General features: G+C 41.5%; 1 protein-coding gene across 10 annotated transcripts in view; it reads left to right on the top strand.

Annotated features, from left to right (window-relative positions):
* The window catches only part of LOC139542824 (serine/threonine-protein kinase WNK2-like), an 89256-nt gene that overhangs the window by 36958 nt on the left and 32791 nt on the right, over window positions 1–19507 (top strand). For all 10 annotated transcript variants that reach the window (XM_071348691.1, XM_071348690.1, XM_071348688.1 and 7 more), the window contains exons 6-7: window positions 17270–17358; window positions 17905–18124. In XM_071348691.1, the coding sequence (XP_071204792.1) occupies window positions 17270–17358; window positions 17905–18124 (309 nt within the window). The remainder of the gene's footprint in view (window positions 1–17269; window positions 17359–17904; window positions 18125–19507) is intronic.

A 19507-nucleotide genomic window follows, 5' to 3' on the forward strand; every position in this document is an offset into this window, starting at 1 on the left:
CTAGAACCAACCTAAATAACCTAGAAAAAACTACGTCAGATGACAGTCCTATAACATGTTACACAATAAATCTATGTTTTGTTCGAAAAATGTGCATATTTTAGCTATAAATCAGTTTTACATTACTGCTACCATCATAGCTACAGTCAGAAATCGCATGGGAGTAGCCAGAGTAAATACAGACACCAACGTCAACTACCTAATTACTCATCATAAAACATTTCAGAAAAATATATGGTGGATAGCTAATGAAAGACAAAGATCTTGCGAATACAGCCAATATTTCCGATTTTTGAAGTGTTTTACAGCGAAAACACAATATATCGTTATATTAGCTTACTACAATAGCTAACACACAGCAGCATTGATTCTAGTCAAACGGTAGCGATAGCACAGTTCGACAGATATATGAAATAGTATCCCAAATTGGGTCCTTATCTTTGTTGATCTTCCATCAGAATGTTCTCCAAGGGGTCCTTTGTTCAGAACCGTCTTTATTTGGATCCAGAACGAACGATAGCCAGAATAAATTGAATTAGCAAGCACACTGAATTAGTGTGCTTGCTCTTGAATTAGCAAGCACACTGGCCGTGCGGGGCTAACCTCTCCTTGACAAAATTCTTGCGTCGCATCACGTCTAAAGTCCAGAATAAATTTCAATAATATAATTAAACTATATTGAAAAAACATACTTTAGGATGATATTGTGACATGTATCAAATAAAATCGAAGCCAGAGATCATATTCACCTATAACGACGGTTTTCCAGGAGGCGACTCCAGATCCAACTTCGCGCCTTCCAAAAAAAAATTATGGCGCACTTCTCACTCCAAGAGGTTGTATACAATCCCTGAACGAGATAATCAAGTCATTTCTGCTCTCACTTCCGCATGACACCCAGGGGAAGGTGTATGACGTGTTTCTACAGTCATAAGTGACATGCCCTTTTATAGACAAGCTCTTGAAGAGAGACTTCGCTTTTGGAAATCTCACTTCCGGATAGGAAATGGTCTGTAAAAAGAGTTCTGTTTCACTTAGAGAAATAATTCAAACGGTTTTAGAAACTAGAGAGTGTTTTCTATCCAATAGTAATAATAATATGCATATTGTACGAGCAAGAATTGAGTACGAGGCCGTTTAAATATCATACGATTTTCCCCAAAAGTGAAAATAGCACCCCCTGTCCTCATCAGGTTAAGCATGATTCAACACAGAGCCTGGATACATTCGTTGGGCATATACCACAAACCCCCGGGGTGCCTTATTGCTATTATAATCTGGTTACCAGCGCATTTTTTTGGTCATACCCATGGTTTAAGGTCTGATTTACCACAGCTTTAACTATAGATAAAGCAGACAGGAGAGTTTGATTAAAGTTGGACAGAAGATCTCAATCTCTGAGCAAGAAACACTTGGATGAACAAACTGTTAGGCTATCTGCCAATTTTTCTATTATGTGCCAGATGTTAAGCCTACAAACTGTTATAAATGGCCCATTTGCGAGATTGACTTGTCATTTCAATAGGCATAGGCTAGAGTAAAATCAGGGTTTTTATAATTGTAATTCAACTTTGTCATGGTTTGCTCAGATAAAGACAGGTAGCCTATATCCCTTGATAGGTCTACATTAGCCTAGACAAGATGTAGGCAAGATGTAAACTGAACGATTTAGCAGCTTGCTTAGTTCAAACAGATACATTTATTCAACATGAATAGCGAGGTGATTTCGAGGTAAGTGGTTGTTTCCAATGGCCTGCTGGAATAGGATACTGAGAATGGGGTCATAATTTAAATTAGTGAATGTATTATGTATATATCAAAGGAGGTCTGTGGCACCTTAATTGGGGAGAACAGGCTCATGGTAATGTCTGGAGCGGAATTAGTGGAATGGTATCAAACACATGGTTTCCAGGTGTTTGATGCGATTAAATTTGCGCCGTTCCAGCCATTCATATGAGCCGTCCTCCCCTCAGCAGCCTCATGTGGTGTTTGTATATACTGAATATGCTTGTCAACAACAGTCAGTGTTTAGGCAATTTTTAAAATTAACAATCTTGACTACTGTTAATCTAATGCGTTCTAACAACTGATCGGCAATTGCTATAGATCTTTGACTTCCAATTTAATTATCTAAACATATCAGATTTGTCACCCGAGCGCGCAACAGAACGTTGTACTGTCTACACTCGGTTTGTTGTTTGTAATGTCTACACTCGGCTGGGACTGCAAGTTTGTGTTCCCTTTTTTTGCGTCGATTCCGCGAGTGCTAGCTGGCTGTACTACAGACACCTGTCGTGGGAAAGACTCATTGTTATCTTTTCGTAAAACAACTGGTTGCAGTAAAGAGCCAACCTGGATACTAAGGAGATCCTGAGGGAAATTGACGAGTACCAACAGCTTTACGCTATGGAGGAACAACATACTCCATCATGGAAAGATCATACTACCTCACAAAATAACTTTAACCCGAGGGGGGAAAAAAATAAACAGATTCATCTACAGACACGGACAAATTACTTACCGTTGAAGTAGAGGCCAGTGCTCTGGCTGGAATCCATGCAACACTGGAAAAGTTGTGTGAGGAGGTAGCAGGGCTGAGGGAGTTTAGCTAGAGTGAACTTCTCACGCTCCAAGGAAAACAAGGCACTCGCAGCCAAGGTAAAAATCTACGATTCCAACATGGATTGTCTACTCAGGGGAAAAAAAGGTGATGGAGTCGCTACTAGACATACAAAGTCGTAGCATGCGTGAAAATTGATTTTTTTTAAATCTATTTTTTTTCTCTTCTCGGATTCCTGAGGACACATCCAATAGTCGAGAGCACGATCAGAGAATTCATGCAATCTGCCTTGAAACTTCCTATAGAGACTGTAAACAAGGTGGCTTTCCAATGATTACACAGGCTTGGAACTCAGAGCGACAAGACCAAAGGTCCCCGACCAATCATCGCATAATTTGAACACTACCAACAAAAGGAGCTGATCAAAAGCAGGGGAAGGGAGCTTAAAGGGTCCAAATTCTGTCTCGATGACCAATTTCTAAGGGAGATAAACGAACGTCGTAAGCGACTATCTGGTACAAAGGGAGAAGGGTAAGCGTGCCTTTCTCATTGTGGACAAACTCTTTATAGATGGACAGCTTATTCCGAGACAGCTCCATAATATCATGGCTGTACTAAATTCGACAGGGACTTCAGGTTACGAAAAAAAAGTATGGGAACTGTAAAAATATCTAAACACTATGAAGTCGATATGAAGGTAATCGCTCTACAAACTATAAACACCGTGCCCTTAAGGAAATCACAAATATTATGGACACTTTAGAAATAGTGGATATTTGGAGACTAAAAACCCCGACCTAGTGAGATATACATGGAGGAGACTTAATCAAGCTAGTCGTCTTGACTACTTGTCTTTCTCTCTTGCATCAAAGGTTAAAGTTTTAATAGGATACCGAATGCGATTGGATCATCTAATTGGAATTCACATAACTCTTAGTTTTTCCACGTGGACGGGGATATTGGAAATGTAATCAAAGTTTACTGGAGGACAACTTAGTTAAAATAAGACAAAATAATTTATAACTGAATTTCTCCAGTATAATATAGGTTCAGCAAAATCCATTTATTGTTTGGGAAACCTTTTTAAATGGTACCTTCAGAGGTCATTCAATATTCATCAATAATAAAAAAGCAGTTTCTGGCTAAAGAGACAAGACTAACAAGGGAAATCCATGAACTAATAGTACAGGTAGATAGCAATGAAGACGATACTACAGAGATACAGAAAACTTGAACTTATTCAAGAACAATCTAATGTAATCTATTACAAAAAATAAAGCAAACTGGATGGCATATGGAGAAAAATGCACAAAATTCTAACTGAATTTCCAATACAGGAACGCTAACAAAAATAGTTTGCAGAAACTCTACTGAAGACGAGTCATCTATGATTCTCCGAATTATATTTTAAGAGGAAGCTAATTCTTTTAGGCAGATGTTCTCTTTTCCGTATCATCCTCTCCCACTGAATTAAGATTACGGTAAGGAATTCTTTCCAAATAATATGGAAAATTAACATATTTAAAGATCAGTGCGAAGGCCAAATTACAGAGGAAAAACTGAGGCTATTAAATCCTTTGTCTGGAAAAACCCTAGGGCTTGATGAAATACCGGTAGAGGTATATCAAGCCTTTTTTTGATATACTAAAAGCTCAATTGTTTGTTTTTTAACCACTTCTATAGAAATGGTAGTCTGTCAGGTACTCCGCAGGAAGGTCTGATTTCTCTATTATTAAAACAAGACCCAGATGGCAATTATAAAAGACCCAGTCTATCTAAAAAAAAAAACTGGAGGCCCCTTACACTTCAATGTTGTGACGCAATAATACTAGCGAAATGCATAGCACTCAGAATTTAAAAGGGTTTTACCAGGTATTTTTCATCCTGATCAGACAGGTTTTTTACATGAATGATACATTGGAGAAAATATACGACAACTACTAGAAATAATAGAACATCTAAGCCAGGCCTGGTATTTTATAGCGGATTTTGAAAAGGCATTTGATAAAGTAAGACTGGATTTTATTTATAAATGCCTGGATTTTTTTCAATTTCGGTAAATGTCTTTTATAAATTGGGTAAAAATAATGTATAGCAACCCCAGGTGTAAAATAGTAAATAACGACTACTTCTGAGTTTTGAATTGGCAGGAGGAGTTAAACAAGGGTGTCCGCTGTCACCGTATCTATTCGTTATGGCCATCGAAATGCTAGCTATTATAATCCGATCCAATAACGACAGAGGATTAGAAATCCAAGGCTTTAAAACAAAGGTGTCCATGTATGCCGATGACTCAAGTTTTATATTAAGTCCGCAAGCTAGATCCCTGCAATGTCTCATTAAAGATCTAGATGACTTTTCTGTACTCTCTGGACTAAAACCTAATTATGGTAAGTGTACAATATTACGTATTGGATCTTTTTAAAAATACAACTTTTACATTACCCTGCAGTTTACCTATAAAATGGGCTGATGGTGAAGTAGACATACTTGGTACTCATATCACAAAAGGTATAAATAAGCTCCCCACAATGAATTTCAATAGAAAACTTGTAAAAATAGACAAGCTCCTGTAACCATGGAGGTAAATACCTGTCTATTTATGGAAAAAATTGCCCTGATTAACTCCTTAGTCATATCTCAGTTTACTTACTTATGGTGCTGCCTACTCCTGATTTAATTTTTCAAATCATTTGAGCAAAAAAATATTTTGCTTAATCTGGGATGCTAAACCAGACAAAATAAACCATGCTTATCAATATAATGACTATGAATTGGGTGGGATGGTTCTCAAGTAGATTACTAAAAAGCTCATCCATTGTTTAAAAATGGCCTTTTTGCCTTTGTGCAGATTGATGCGCCTCATTTTCGATTAATTGAAAATGATACTAAGAAAAAAAGTATCTTTTTCAAACAAGCATTGCAGAGCTGGCTACAATTTCAATTTCCTCCCCCTGAAAAGAGAGAACAAATATTATGGCTGAACTCAAATGTGCTGGTTGATAAAATACCTGTATTTATGCGAAAGATGTTTGAAAGGGGTGTTTTGTTCTTAAATTACATTGTAGAGTGATGTCCTTCATGGAGTTATCAGAATTGTACGGAAAGGTCTGCTCAATCCAAGAGTACAACCAATTGATTACAGCATTACCCCAAAAATGGCAGCGGGAGGGGGTAGGGAACTGGTCTGTCTGCCAGATCAAAGGATCAAAATTGGCGGAGGAATAAAAATAGCATAAATAGGAAAGTATACCAGTTTCATTTGAGGACCAGGATGTTAACAACTGCCATACAGATCGCAAAATAGTTTAAGAGATTTTTGATGGACCGATTCCATGATACAGGGTATATGAGTTGATATATAAAACAACGCAAGATTCAAGACTTTGCTTTTCAGCTAAAATTATTATATAGAATTCTTGAATATTTGGGGCATAAAATCATCGAAGCTCTGCAGATTTTTTTGTGAAGACCATTTATTTTGGTATTGCCCTCAGGTAGCCCGTTTCTGGTCTCAGGTTCAGGAATGGCTGAAAATAGCATTGATCTAAAATTGACCCTAGAAATAGTACTGTTAGGAGATCTGTAGAGACCGGGTCAGCCAATTACTAATAAAATAATTTGACTAAGTGTATTAGTAATCTTCAACTCGCAATCTGTGGATTTGATTAGATTGAAATTGTACGTTAAACATCACAGCATAGTTGATAGATATGTGTTGTGTAGAAACGTTAAGTGGGTGGCCAGCAGAGATGGATGGGCTGAGGGTTGGGATGTGGAATTGAAGACAAGTGGGTCTGGAGTTAGACTGATGGTCAAAGATAAAAGTAAAAATAAAAAGTATGTCTGACACTGAGGGGCAGTGTTTTTACAACCAATGCCGGTTTGCCTGAGGCTGATGCCGTGCAGTTTGTACACATGCATATACACACACTCTCATCCAAATAAACGCATACAAGAACACACACATACCTGTAATAGTGCCAGACATGCACACAAACATATACAGTTGGCATTGCTGTTATGATTTTAGTTGTCTTTGATGTTTGTTATTGTTTTTAAATTATATTTTTTTGTGTTTGATGTTTTCTTCTGTCTTCTTTAGTTCATTCTCTTGGTTGTTGCATTGGTGGGGGTTCTTGGGGGTGGGGAATGGAATTAATTGTATTTTTTTATTTTTCATCTTGGGGGGGCTGTGGGAGGGGTCTCATAGTTGAGGGACAGCTATTGGGGAACTGTGGGGGGGGGGGACAGTCTTGGAGGGTTCGGGTTGACACTTTTTGGCCTTGTGGGAGATCTGAGCAGGGCATTGAACCTGGATGCTTCTGTGTGTCGCTCTGAATGGGAGTCTGTTGGATGACTGGTATGATGTAGTTGTTGAGAGGCTTCAATGCAAGTATATTGTATGTTTCACATATTCAATAAAAAAAATTGCATATAAACAAAAGGCTACAACCATAAACTGAAGTTATAGGCTATTTATTAAATTGGGTTGCCAGCTCCAGGTAGGCTACACAAGTGGCACATTGATTTGCAATGACTCCAGTGATATTGTCATTTCAACATTTATTGTATCAAATGGTAGCCTACAATGGCATATCAATTAATAGGCTTGATGGCCAACAGAGGCAAATGTATCATTCTCCGCATTTAATGCCAGTTTCATTGAGGACTTTTCCCCATTTTTAAAAAGAACCACGCGAGGGAGTTCCATAACTTCCATTTCAAACTCCTGCAAGACCCAAAAACTGAACATGCATAAACACTTGGCTTGATACTGTTTTCTTTAAGCAAATTAGAAATGGCCCAAAAACCCGCAACCCATGACCAATACATTTTCACCGGCCACATCGTTTTCAAAGTAGCCCAATTTGCCTGGAAAGTTGTGAATATGGCAGCACTGGTCAGATTCAATCTCACAGGCACAAATATGACTTGATTCACGTTATCACTGTAACCTCCCACCCTTAAAGGGGCAGGTGAACATTTTGTCTCCTCTGATATTTTGGTTAATTGACTGGGTCGCAAAAAAATGAAATCAAACCATATACATCACTTCTTACTAGTAATACATTTGTTTTAGAAATATTACAAAGCATGCTCATCAGTTTTTATTGTGTTTTTGTAATTTTAGTGGGACAAAAATATTTGGGCTGGTAAAAAAATCTGAGTTAAGGGTAGATTATAATTTTGTTATCTACCTGCCACAGTGGCTGGTGGACAAACTTTTTTTATAAAAAAAGAAATGTGTATATATATATGCCCTGGTTGGCATGATTTTTGAATAGCTAACCTTTCCTCTGTCTCCATACATCTGTAAGGTTCCTCAGTCAAGTATTGAATTTCAAGCACAGATTCAACTACAAAGACCAGGGAGCTTTTCGAAAAAAACCTCATACAATAGGGCAGTGATTGGGTACTAATAACAAACCAAACATTGAATATCTATTTAAGCATTGTCTAGTTAATAAATATGCTGTTCTATTATAATATGCTATTATGTATTAATTCACCCAGACACCTCAAAGATAGTCGTCCTTCTGAACAGAGCTGATTAAAAAAACAAAAAACAAATTAAAAAAAAAACAGCTACACAGTTCAATGGCTGTGATGGGAGAGAATTGAGGATGGATCAACATTGTAGTGACTCCACAATAATGGCCTAAATGACACTGTGAAAATAACCTAAATATACACACACAAAAAAATATATTCCAAAACATGCATTTTGTATGCAACAAGGCACTAAGGTAATACTGAAAAAATAACATGGAAAAGGAATACATTTCTTTTGGCCTAGATGCAAAGCCCTATGTTTGGGGCAAATCCAACACACACAACACATCACTGAGTAACTGCCTCCTTATTTTCAAGTGTGGTGGCTGCATCATGGAATGGGTATGCTTTACATCTGCAAATACTGGGGAGTTTTTCAGGATAAGGCTAAGCACAGGAAAAATCTTAGCGCAAAACCTGTTTGTCTGCTTTACACCAGATACTGGGAGAGGAATTCACCTTTCAGCAGGACAATAAGCTACAACACAAGGCCAAATCTACACTGGAGTTGCTTACCAAAAAGACAGTAAATGTTCCTAAGTGGCCAAGTTACAGTTTTGACTTAAATCTGCATGAAATACTATGGCAAGACTTGAAAATTGCTGTTTAGACATGACCCCCAACATTTTGACAGATGAGCAAATAATAAGAAAATAAAGAGCATCACAAGGTCATAAAATAGGTTTTCATTTTCTAACTAGGGCTTTACCTTTTTTTTTTGAATGACCTCTATATTAAAGAGATTCTCTGGTACTTTTGTATACTTTTTATCCAGTAGTTCTGAAAGTAACGCTCACAATCTAAAAGTGGTTCCCGAAAATTGCATACTACGTCACGTGCTGGTTTGTGCACCATGTCAATCCTCTCGCTCTGCTGTGTGTGCATCTGGCTAGCTGTCACTCAAATGGTGAAGGGTGAAGCTCATTGGCTAGAACTCTAATTGTGAGGGGACTGGCCCACGTGGGGGACAATGGTGCAGCACAGCGTCCAGAAAAAGTTTATTTCAAGGTCCGACGGTAATGCTGATCATAGATCTTGCATGTATGAACTACACATTGACACACCCAGTCCAACGCAGGAGGTTAATATATTTTGTAGTCGCCAAAGATCCAGAGCATGTCTTTTTAACCATGTTTTTTAAACTTTTTAATCAGTCCCAAACCCCAGTAAAAATTGGCTTTTAATTCATTTGACATTCATTTATCTGCATGTCCAGCCCTTTATATTTAGCCTCACAATTAAGTGTTTTACCATATTATTTTCAGGACAACCAGGGCTACAAGTAAAACGCAAAACAATTTGACAAAAAGAGCTGCATTCATGAGTTTTATTGTCAAGTTTTAAACAAAAACTTGATAAGGACTTTCTATGAATGCTGTAAGTGCAGAAATTGTTTGCTCAGTGTGAAATGAATATCCAACTAGTCAGTGACAACTGTGAGAAGTTTAGAATTTGACAGCAACTGTGAGCTTATTACAGTATTATAGACACTGTCCTGGGATTTCCTATGATCTTCTATGTAGAAAAACCCCTTACCTTCTAGCGACTCTTGTGTAGCTTGTGAGCGTCATAGAGCAAAACATGTGTTCGTGAGAGTAAGCTTTTCATCAATGGTTTTCAATAGTTTGTAGCGCAAACCATTTTGGATTTAACAAAAAGACCCCCTTTGGGATCCGCCCTTTTCTCACAAACACCACTCTAGCTCAGCACCCATTTTTAATAACAGACTAATGGTTGGTTTCTACAGATGCAGAAGAAATAAACATACAATGGTACAACCCATAAGTCTGTAGCTCACACACACGTGACCATGAGAAAATTAGCTTTAGATTGAACTCAGTAAGCCCAGTCTATTGGGTTATTACGAAAGAGGATGGTTTGACGATAGCAACTGTATTATTATGGCTTTCATGGTACACTATTCCACAATGGAAATGCCCCATTGAATGTAAGGAAATGCAATGTCTTTCCAAGGAAGGGGTTATGTTACTAGAGCCCCATGGGTTTTGATGCTTGAATAACTCCCTAGTATGACAAGCTTACTGGACAGTAAAGATGGTTATGACGTGCCATGTGGCACTGCCCAGGGCTGTTGTGGTGACCGTATTACCGCCACACCAGCGGTAGCGAGTCATGAAGGCAGTCAAATTCCACATAACCGTTTTGGTAATTAGGCTTCTCCAAGCTCTGATGCTGCTGATGGTCATTAGTAGCCTACCAAACATTCTGACTGCCTGGTACTCGGCACTCTCTATTGTCCCTCTAATCACTCTGATGTAAATGTAATAGAAATTCTAATCAAACACTTCATGAGAGCTCATGTTTTGCAACATTTCTATAGGCTATGCAATTGCGTGAGAAAATAGTGATGGCTTCTATTAAAAAGAGGATCCCATCAGCTTTCTATAGACTATTCCTATTATATGTATCTCAAATTTCCTAATATTAAGCACATTGCTTGTCTTCACAACAGTGACTTTTGATAAGGGTGTTTTCCCCCTAACGGAACATTTGCGCTTATAGCCTACTGCCGTGTGTGTGCATTGCTGTGCTTATAATGTGAAGAAATAGCTTAATAATTTATCAACATTGTAAGCTAAACATTCTGATCTGTTGCATCAGCCTCATTGCGTAAAAATGCTTTTTGATGCAAGAGGTTGAATTCGCATCTCGCATCCCACGACTGTCCCAGACTATGTTTGGAATATTTATTTCTCACACAGTATAGTCAACTTTTGTACAATGGGGGATAGTAGAATGACATAGGCTAGTGATTTTGTTGTTCATTAGGCCTACTCATCTTGTTGGCTGACAAAGTAAATGTGGACAGTTCTTCCAATATCTTCAATATGCGCCTCGGAAAGGATGCGCGCAGTTGCATCCTCGGTGTGTTGGTCTTCACTTGTAGCCTGTGAGAAAGACCCGATCACGTGAGTGAGAGGTGCTTCAAAACACGCAGGGAGAAGGGAATTCAAATGATTATATGCAGCCCAAGGGCACAACAGCCACAAAAGGCATGGATTTGTTTTAAGGGGCATTATGCCACACAAAGGGGATGCTGCCGGGAAATTCGACGCATTATCAAGTGCTTGTCAAATTGTGAATGAGAGACTGAAGTGTGTACAGCCTGCACAAGAAACAAAGCAGAGCTTTTTTCAAGCCATAATTAATCGCATCATGTATCTTTTAGAATGTATTAAAAATCAAAACATATAGGCCAACGTTTGTGCGCACTCCCTCAAATACTTTGGTAGGCTGGTCATGGTTCACATCAACACCATCATGCCAGAAACCCTAGACCCACTTCAATTCGCATACCGCCCCAACAGATCCACAGATGATGCAATCTCAATCGCAGTCCACACTGCCCTTTCCCACCTGGACAAAAGGAACACCTATGTGAGAGTGCTATTCATTGACTGCAGCTCAGCGTTCAACACCATAGTGCCCACAAAGCTCATCACTAAGCTAAGGACCCTGGGACTAAACACCTCCCTCTGCACCTGGTTTCTGGACTTCCTTACGGGCCGCCCCCAGGCGGTAAGGGTAGGTAACAACACATCCACCACGCTGATCCTCAACACTGGGGCCCGTCAGGGGTGCATGCTTAGTCCCCTCCAGTACTCCCTGTTTATCCCACGACTGCGTGGCCAAGCACGACTCCAACACCATTAAGTTTGCTGACGACACAACAGTGTTAGGCCTGATCACCGACAATGATGCGACAGCCTATAGGGAGGTCAGAGACCTGGCAGTGTAGTGCCAGGACAACAACCTCTCAATGTGAACAAGACAAAGTAGCTGATCGTGGACTATAGGAAAAGGAGGGCCGAACAGGCCCCCATTAACATCGACAGGCTGAAGTGGAGCGGGTCGAGGGTTTCAATTTCCTTGGTGTCAACATCACTAACAAACTATCATGGTCCAAACACACCAAGACAGCTGTGAAGAGGGCACAAAAACAAAAAATTTCCCCCCTCAGGAGACTGAAAAGATTTGGCTTGGGTCCCCAGATCCTCAAAGTTCTATAGCTGCACCATCGATGGCATCCTGACCAGTTGCATCACCGCCTGGTATGGCAACTGCTCGGCATCTGACCGTAAGGCGCTACAGAGGGTAGTGCGTACGACCCAGTACATCACTGGGGCCAAGCTTCCTGACATCCAGTACCTATATACAGTGAGGGAAAAAGTATTTGATCCCCTGCTGATTTTGTATGTTTGCCCACTGACAAAGAAATGATCAGTCTATAATTTGAATGGTAGGTTTATTTGAATAGTGAGAGACAGAATAACAACAAAAAAATCCAGGAAAAACGCACGTCAAAAATTTTATAAATTGATTTTCATTTTTATGAGGGAAATAAGTATTTGACCCCTCTGCAAAACATGACTTAGTACTTGTTGGCAAAACCCTTGTTGGAAATCAGAGGTCAGATGTTTCTTGTAGTTGGCCACCAGGTTTGCACACATCTCAGAAGTGATTTTGTCCCACTCCTCTTTGCAGATCTTCTCCAAGTCATTAAGGTTTCGAGGCTGACGTTTGGCAACTCGAACCTTCAGCTCCCTCCACAGATTTTCTATGGGATTACGGTCTGGAGACTGGCTAGGCCACTCCAGGACCTTAATGTGCTTCTTCTTGAGCCACTCCTTTATTGCCTTGGCCGTGTGTTTTGGGTCATTGTAATGCTGGAATACCCATCCACGACCCATTTTCAATGCCCTGGCTGAGGGTAGGAGGTTCTCACCCAAGATTTGACGGTACATGGCCCCATTCATCGTCCCTTTGATGCGGTGAAGTTGTCCTGTCCCCTTAGCAGAAAAACACCCCCAAAGCATAATGTTTCCACCTCCATGTTTGACGGTGGGGATGGTGTTCTTGGGGTCATAGGCAGCATTCCTCCTCCTCCAAACACGGCAAGTTGAGTTGATGCCAAAGAGCTCCATTTTGGTCTCATCTGACCACAACACTTTCACCCAGTTGTCCTCTGAATCATTCAGATGTTCATTGGCAAACTTCAGACGGGCATGTATATGTGCTTTCTTGAGCAGGGGGACCTTGCGGGCGCTGCAAGATTTCAGTCCTTCACGGCGTAGTGTGTTACCAACTGTTTTCTTGGTGACTATGGTCCCAGCTGCCTTGAGATCATTGACAAGATCCTCCCGTGTAGTTCTGGGCTGATTCCTCACCGTTCTCATGATCATTGCAACTCCACGAGGTGAGCTCTTGCATGGAGCCCCAGGCCGAGGGAGATTGACAGTTATTTTGTGTTTCTTCCATTTGCGAATAATTGTACCAACTGTTGTCACCTTCTCACCAAGCTGCTTGACTATGGTCTTGTAGCCCATTCCAGCCTTGTGTAGGTCTACAATCTTGTCCCTGACATCCTTGGAGAGCTCTTTGGTCTTGGCCATGGTGGAGAGTTTGGAATCTGATTGATTGCTTCTGTGGACAGGTGTCTTTTATACAGGTAACAAGATGAGATTAGGAGCACTCCCTTTAAGAGTGTGCTCCTAATCTCAGCTCGTTACCTGTATAAAAGATACCTGGGAGCCAGAAATCTTTCTGATTGAGAGGGGGTCAAATACTTATTTCGCCCATTTAAAATGCAAATCAATTTATAAAATATTTGACATGCGTTTTTCTAGATTTTTTTGTTGTTATTCTGTCTCTCACTGTTCAAATAAACCTACCACTAAAATTATAGACTGATCATTTCTTTGTCAGTGGGCAAATGTACAAAATCAGCAGGGGATCAAATACTTTTTTCCCTCACTGTACTAGGCGGACTAAAAGGCTCCTTAAGAGCTTCTACCCCCAAGCCATAAGACTGCTGAACAACTAATCAAATGGCTACCCGGACTATTTGCATTGACCCTCCCCCAGCTTTGTTTTTTCACTGCTTCTACTTTCTGTTTTATTATCTATGCATAGTCCCTTTACAAATGACCTCGAATAACCTGTACCCCCGCACATTGACTCGGTACCCCCTGTGTATAGCCTTGTTATTGTTATGTTCATTTCCTGTGTTTATTTATTTACTTTAGTTTATTTAGTACATACAACTCTTTCTTGAACTGCATTGTTGGTTAAGGGCTTGTAAGTAAGCATTTCACGGCAAGTTCTGTACCTGTTGTATTCTGTGCATGTGACATACGATTTGAGGAAAGTATCCTTTTTATATTTTTCTGCTTTGTTCAATTGTATTCTTCATACTATTTAAAAAGTTTAAACCCAAAGGTCTGCATCATTGGGCTTGTAGGCTATGTGTGCAAGCCAGGAGATGCTAAATGTGTTTGTTAATTAACGGTCAGTTACCTTGAGACTGGCAGTTATTTGCTTGACCATCACCGGCTGATTAAATTCTGTGACCGCCGCAGCCCCATCTTGAACCCCCACCACTTCTTCACAGATTCAGCCTTGAGGTTTGTATTCCACTCCATGCCAGTGAGGAAGAAAGCATGCAGCAAACTGTTTTTAGATTGGGGGGGGGGTTCGGAGTCATGATATATTTGATGGGTATTGATTCTGCGCTCTTTAAACTTGGCAGGCACTGCTGGAATGGAGTGACTCACCTTATCCTGGTTTCAGATCTGTGCTTTAGCTGACTCTTCTGACTAGCCTTATCAATGATAATCAGAGGACTAAAGCACATGCCTATGCTAAGGATAGTCAGTGCAGTTGGCTAAGGCATGTACAGTGCATTCAGAAAGTATTCAGACTCCTTCCCTTTTTGTTTTTACGTTACAGCCTTCTAAAATTGATTTAAATATTTTTTGTAAATATATTGAATATATCAAACAGACTTATGTTATTTACGTAAGTAATCAGACCCTTTGCTATGAGACTTGAAATTGCGCTCAGGTGCATCCTGTTTCCAATTGATCATCCTTGAGATGTTTCTACAAATTGATTGGAGTCCATCTGTGATAAATTCAACTGATTTGGAAATGCTCACACCTGTCTATATAAGATCCCACAGTTGACAGTGCATGTCAGAGCAAAAACCAAGCCATGAGGTCGAAGGAATTCTCCGTAGAGCTCCGAGACAGAATTGTGTCGAGGCAAAGATTTGGGGATGAATTGAAGGTCCCCAAGGACACAGTGGCCTCCATCATTCTTAAATGGAAGAAGTTTGGAACCAAGACTCTTCCTAGAGCTGGCCGCCCAGCCAAACTGAGAAATCGGGGGAGAAGGGCCTTGGTCAGGGAGGTGACCAAGAACCCAATGGTCACTCTGACAGAGCTCCAGAGTTCCTCTGAGGAGACGGGAGAAACTTCTAGGACAACCATCTCTGCAGCATCCACCAATCAGGCCTTTTATGGTAGTGTCCAGATGGAAGCCACTAGGCACATGACAGCCTGCTTATCACAGTTTGCCAAAAGGCACCTAAAGGACTCTGACCATGAGAAACAAGATTCTCTGGTCTGATGAAACCAAGATTGAACTCTTTGGCCTGAATGCCAAGCGTCATGTCTGGAGGAAACCTGGCACTATTCCTATGGTCAAGCGTGGTGGCAGCATCATTCTGTGGGGATGTTTTTCAGTGGCAGGGACTGGGAGACTAGTCAGGATCGAGGAAAAGATGAACAGAGAAAAGTACAGAGATCCTTGATGAAAACCTGCTCCAGTGCTCAGTACCTCAGACTGGGGCGAAGGTTCAACTTACAACAGGTCAACAACCCTAAGCACACAGCCAATACAATGCAGGAGTGGCTTCGGGACAGGTCTCTGAATGTCCCTGAGTGGCCCAGCCAGAGCCCGGACTTGAACCTGATCGAACATCTCTGGAGAGACCTGAAAATAGCTGTGCAGCGACGCTCCACATCCAACCTGACAGAGCTTGAGAGGATTGTCAAGCTTGTAGCGTCATACCCAAGAAGACTTGAGGCTGTAATCGCTGCCAAAGGTGCTTCAACAAATTCTGAGTAAAGGATCTGAATACTTATGCAAATGTGACATTTCTCTTTTCTTTTTTTATGCATTTGCAAATATTTCAAAAAAACAGTTTTTGTCATTATGGGGTATTGTGTGTAGATTGAGGGAAAATAACAATTTAATACATTTTAAAATAAGGCTGTAACAATGTTGAAAGCGTGAAGGGGTCTGAATACTTTCTAAATGCACTGTACATATCTGGGACCAGGCTACCAAGTTACCAGGCTATATCCACCTGCTATTAAACACACAACCCCCTCTTTCTGGAAGCAGCAGTGTTTCACTGAGTCTTCTTTACTCTATGCATATCAGTGCCCTGGAGAGACCAGAGATGGTTATTTATAGCTCCTTTATCAAAGGGAAACCTCAATAGCTATAAACCAGACTACATTGTCACGAACCGGCTCAAAGCCCGTAACAAAAGGGAGACAACTTGGAGATAAGGAATAACAAAATATATTTATTTAACTAAGGTAACCTAAATGCAATTAACAATGGTGTGTGTAATCAGTAATCAAAGTGGGTGTTTTGCTTGCATAAATGTGATAATGTGGTGTGTTGAAAGGTGCTAAAGCAAACAACCAAAAAGTCACAAAAAGCCACAACAAAATCTATGACGGTGTCTGCATGGAGAGAGTCTCCTCCATGAATGGGGAAGTGGTGTATTTATCCTGGGAGACACCGGGCCCAGGTGTTTCCCATGTAGCTGACGACCCTCCCAACTCCGCCCACCGACATCCTAATAAGGAAACAAGAACAAAGAGAGAATACGGCAGACAGAGTGGGAGGGTCGTCACAACATGCAGTACATTATAGCATCTGTATGAATGTGCCAGTTCCTGAAAAGCCCTTTTTTAAATTTTTATTTAGTGTTATTTATTTTTGGCCATATAGTTGCGGAAAGGGTCTTGATTAAATCATTAACGATCTGACAAGTGATATAGACGACACCTGAAATGTGATGTAGGTTTTTAAGGACTCGTTTTGTGCATGTCTCCATATCAAGAAAACTCCCAAAGTCAGGATGCCATCACTTAAAATGAGGTGTTCAAACTAAGACCACATTTGGAAACAAAATAACCTTTGGTCATATTATCATGCTGTTTTGGTGACTATATATGTGGCCATCTCGCTCTGTGTTTTCACCCTTATTTCCCCAACCCACTGAGTCCGGCCTTCCCTCTGAATTATTTGTTTTCCTTTCTCTGTTCTCAGGGAGTGAAGCCTGCCAGCTTCAACAAGGTTGTGGATCCTGAAATCAAGGAGATTATTGGCGAGTGCATCTGCCAAAAGAAAGAGGAGCGGTGAGTGACTGTACCCGCCTCTCAGCCACAGGGCCCCCAAGGTGCCCTGCCATCCCTCCGCACCTCGCCTCACCTGCCCACGTCCTATCACCACAGCGATGATAGTCGGTGCTCTCAACAACATTGCAATCTACCCTCCCGATCTGTAGGGTGTCCTCTGCTAAGTTATATAATAATTGGTTTGATACGGAGGAGAAAATATCCCTTAGAACCCCCTCTGTGGCAGGTTTTCATACTGAGGTTATTGTGTGCTGTGCTCTCTGTCCTTGTCCTAGCAGCTAATAAACAGAGGGTACTCTTAGATAAGGGCTTATCCTGTTCTTATGGCTGTGTACAGACGGAAACACTGAAAACGTTGGTGCTCAGCGGAGTCTGTTTTTCAGCTCATGCATGACATAACTATTGAGTCACTTTGTACTTTCAGACTTTCGTCTCATTAATTTATTTAATGTTGGCCTAATCTCTGAAATGACAACAGAAGATCAGTTGGAGCCATGCTATGTTATCACAGTGGTGAAGGTTGTTTTTCTTGTTCCTTTCTCCCAGGTACTCTATAAAGGACCTGCTGAACCATGCCTTCTTTGCGGAGGACACAGGGGTGCGGGTGGAGCTGGCAGAGGAGGATGATGGGAAGAAGGCAGCTATCGCCCTGAAACTGTGGGTGGAAGACCCCAAGAAGCTGAAGGGGAAGTACAAGGAGAGTGGCGCAATTGAGTTCACCTTTGAACTGGAGAAAGAGACTCCAGAGGGCGTGGCCCAAGAGATGGTAAGATGGATGGTTGAAGACATGGGTGGATTATAGCGTTAGACTGGTTGAACAGACAATCCAAGGTAGAGTATGAATTTGACCTGCATAAGAATATATTTGAGAATTTCTGATTCTTTGTTCCTCATCACAATATTTCTCAAGTCAGTGTGTTTGTCATTATTCATCAAATGTAACCATGTTGGGTTGTGTAGGGCAGCAGAGGTCTGTGTTGGGTTACTTGTCGTGTAGGGCAGCAGAGGTCTCTGTTGGGTTACTTGTCGTGTAGGGCAGCAGAGGTCTGTGTAGGGTTACTTGTCGTGTAGGGCAGCAGAGGGCTGTGTTGGGTTACTTGTCGTGTAGGGCAGCAGAGGTCTGTGTTGGGTTACTTGTCGTGTAGGGCAGCAGAGGTCTGTGTTGGGTTACTTGTCGTGTAGGGCAGCAGAGGTCTGTGTTGGGTTACTTGTCGTGTAGGGCAGCAGAGGTCTGTGTAGGGTTACTTGTCGTGTAGAGCAGCAGAGGTCTGTGTAGGGTTACTTGTCGTGTAGGGCAGCAGAGGTCTGTGTTGGGTTACTTGTCGTGTAGGGCAGCAGAGGTCTGTGTTGGGTTACTTGTCGTGTAGGGCAGCAGAGGTCTGTGTAGGGTTACTTGTCGTGTAGGGCAGCAGAGGTCTGTGTTGGGTTACTTGTCGTGTAGGGCAGCAGAGGTCTGTGTTGGGTTACTTGTCGTGTAGGGCAGCAGAGGTCTGTGTTGGGTTACTTGTCGTGTAGGGCAGCAGAGGTCTGTGTTGGGTTACTTGTCGTGTAGGGCAGCAGAGGTCTGTGTTGGGTTACTTGTCGTGTAGGGCAGCAGAGGTCTGTGTTGGGTTACTTGTCGTGTAGGGCAGCAGAGGTCTGTGTTGGGTTACTTGTCGTGTAGGGCAGCAGAGGTCTGTGTTGGGTTACTTGTCGTGTAGGGCAGCAGAGGTCTGTGTTGGGTTACTTGTCGTGTAGGGCAGCAGAGGTCTGTGTTGGGTTACTTGTCGTGTAGGGCAGCAGAGGTCTGTGTTGGGTTACTTGTCGTGTAGGGCAGCAGAGGTCTGTGTTGGGTTACTTGTCGTGTAGGGCAGCAGAGGTCTGTGTTGGGTTACTTGTCGTGTAGGGCAGCAGAGGTCTGTGTAGGGTTACTTGTCGTGTAGGGCAGCAGAGGTCTGTGTAGGGTTACTTGTCGTGTAGGGCAGCAGAGGTCTGTGTTGGGTTACTTGTCGTGTAGGGCAGCAGAGGTCTGTGTTGGGTTACTTGTCGTGTAGGGCAGCAGAGGTCTGTGTTGGGTTACTTGTCGTGTAGGGCAGCATAGGTCTGTGTAGGGTTACTTGTCGTGTAGGGCAGCAGAGGTCTGTGTTGGGTTACTTGTCGTGTAGGGCAG

The sequence above is a fragment of the Salvelinus alpinus genome, chromosome 17, assembly GCF_045679555.1.
Source record: "Salvelinus alpinus chromosome 17, SLU_Salpinus.1, whole genome shotgun sequence".
In the NCBI taxonomy this organism is placed as follows: domain Eukaryota; kingdom Metazoa; phylum Chordata; class Actinopteri; order Salmoniformes; family Salmonidae; genus Salvelinus; species Salvelinus alpinus.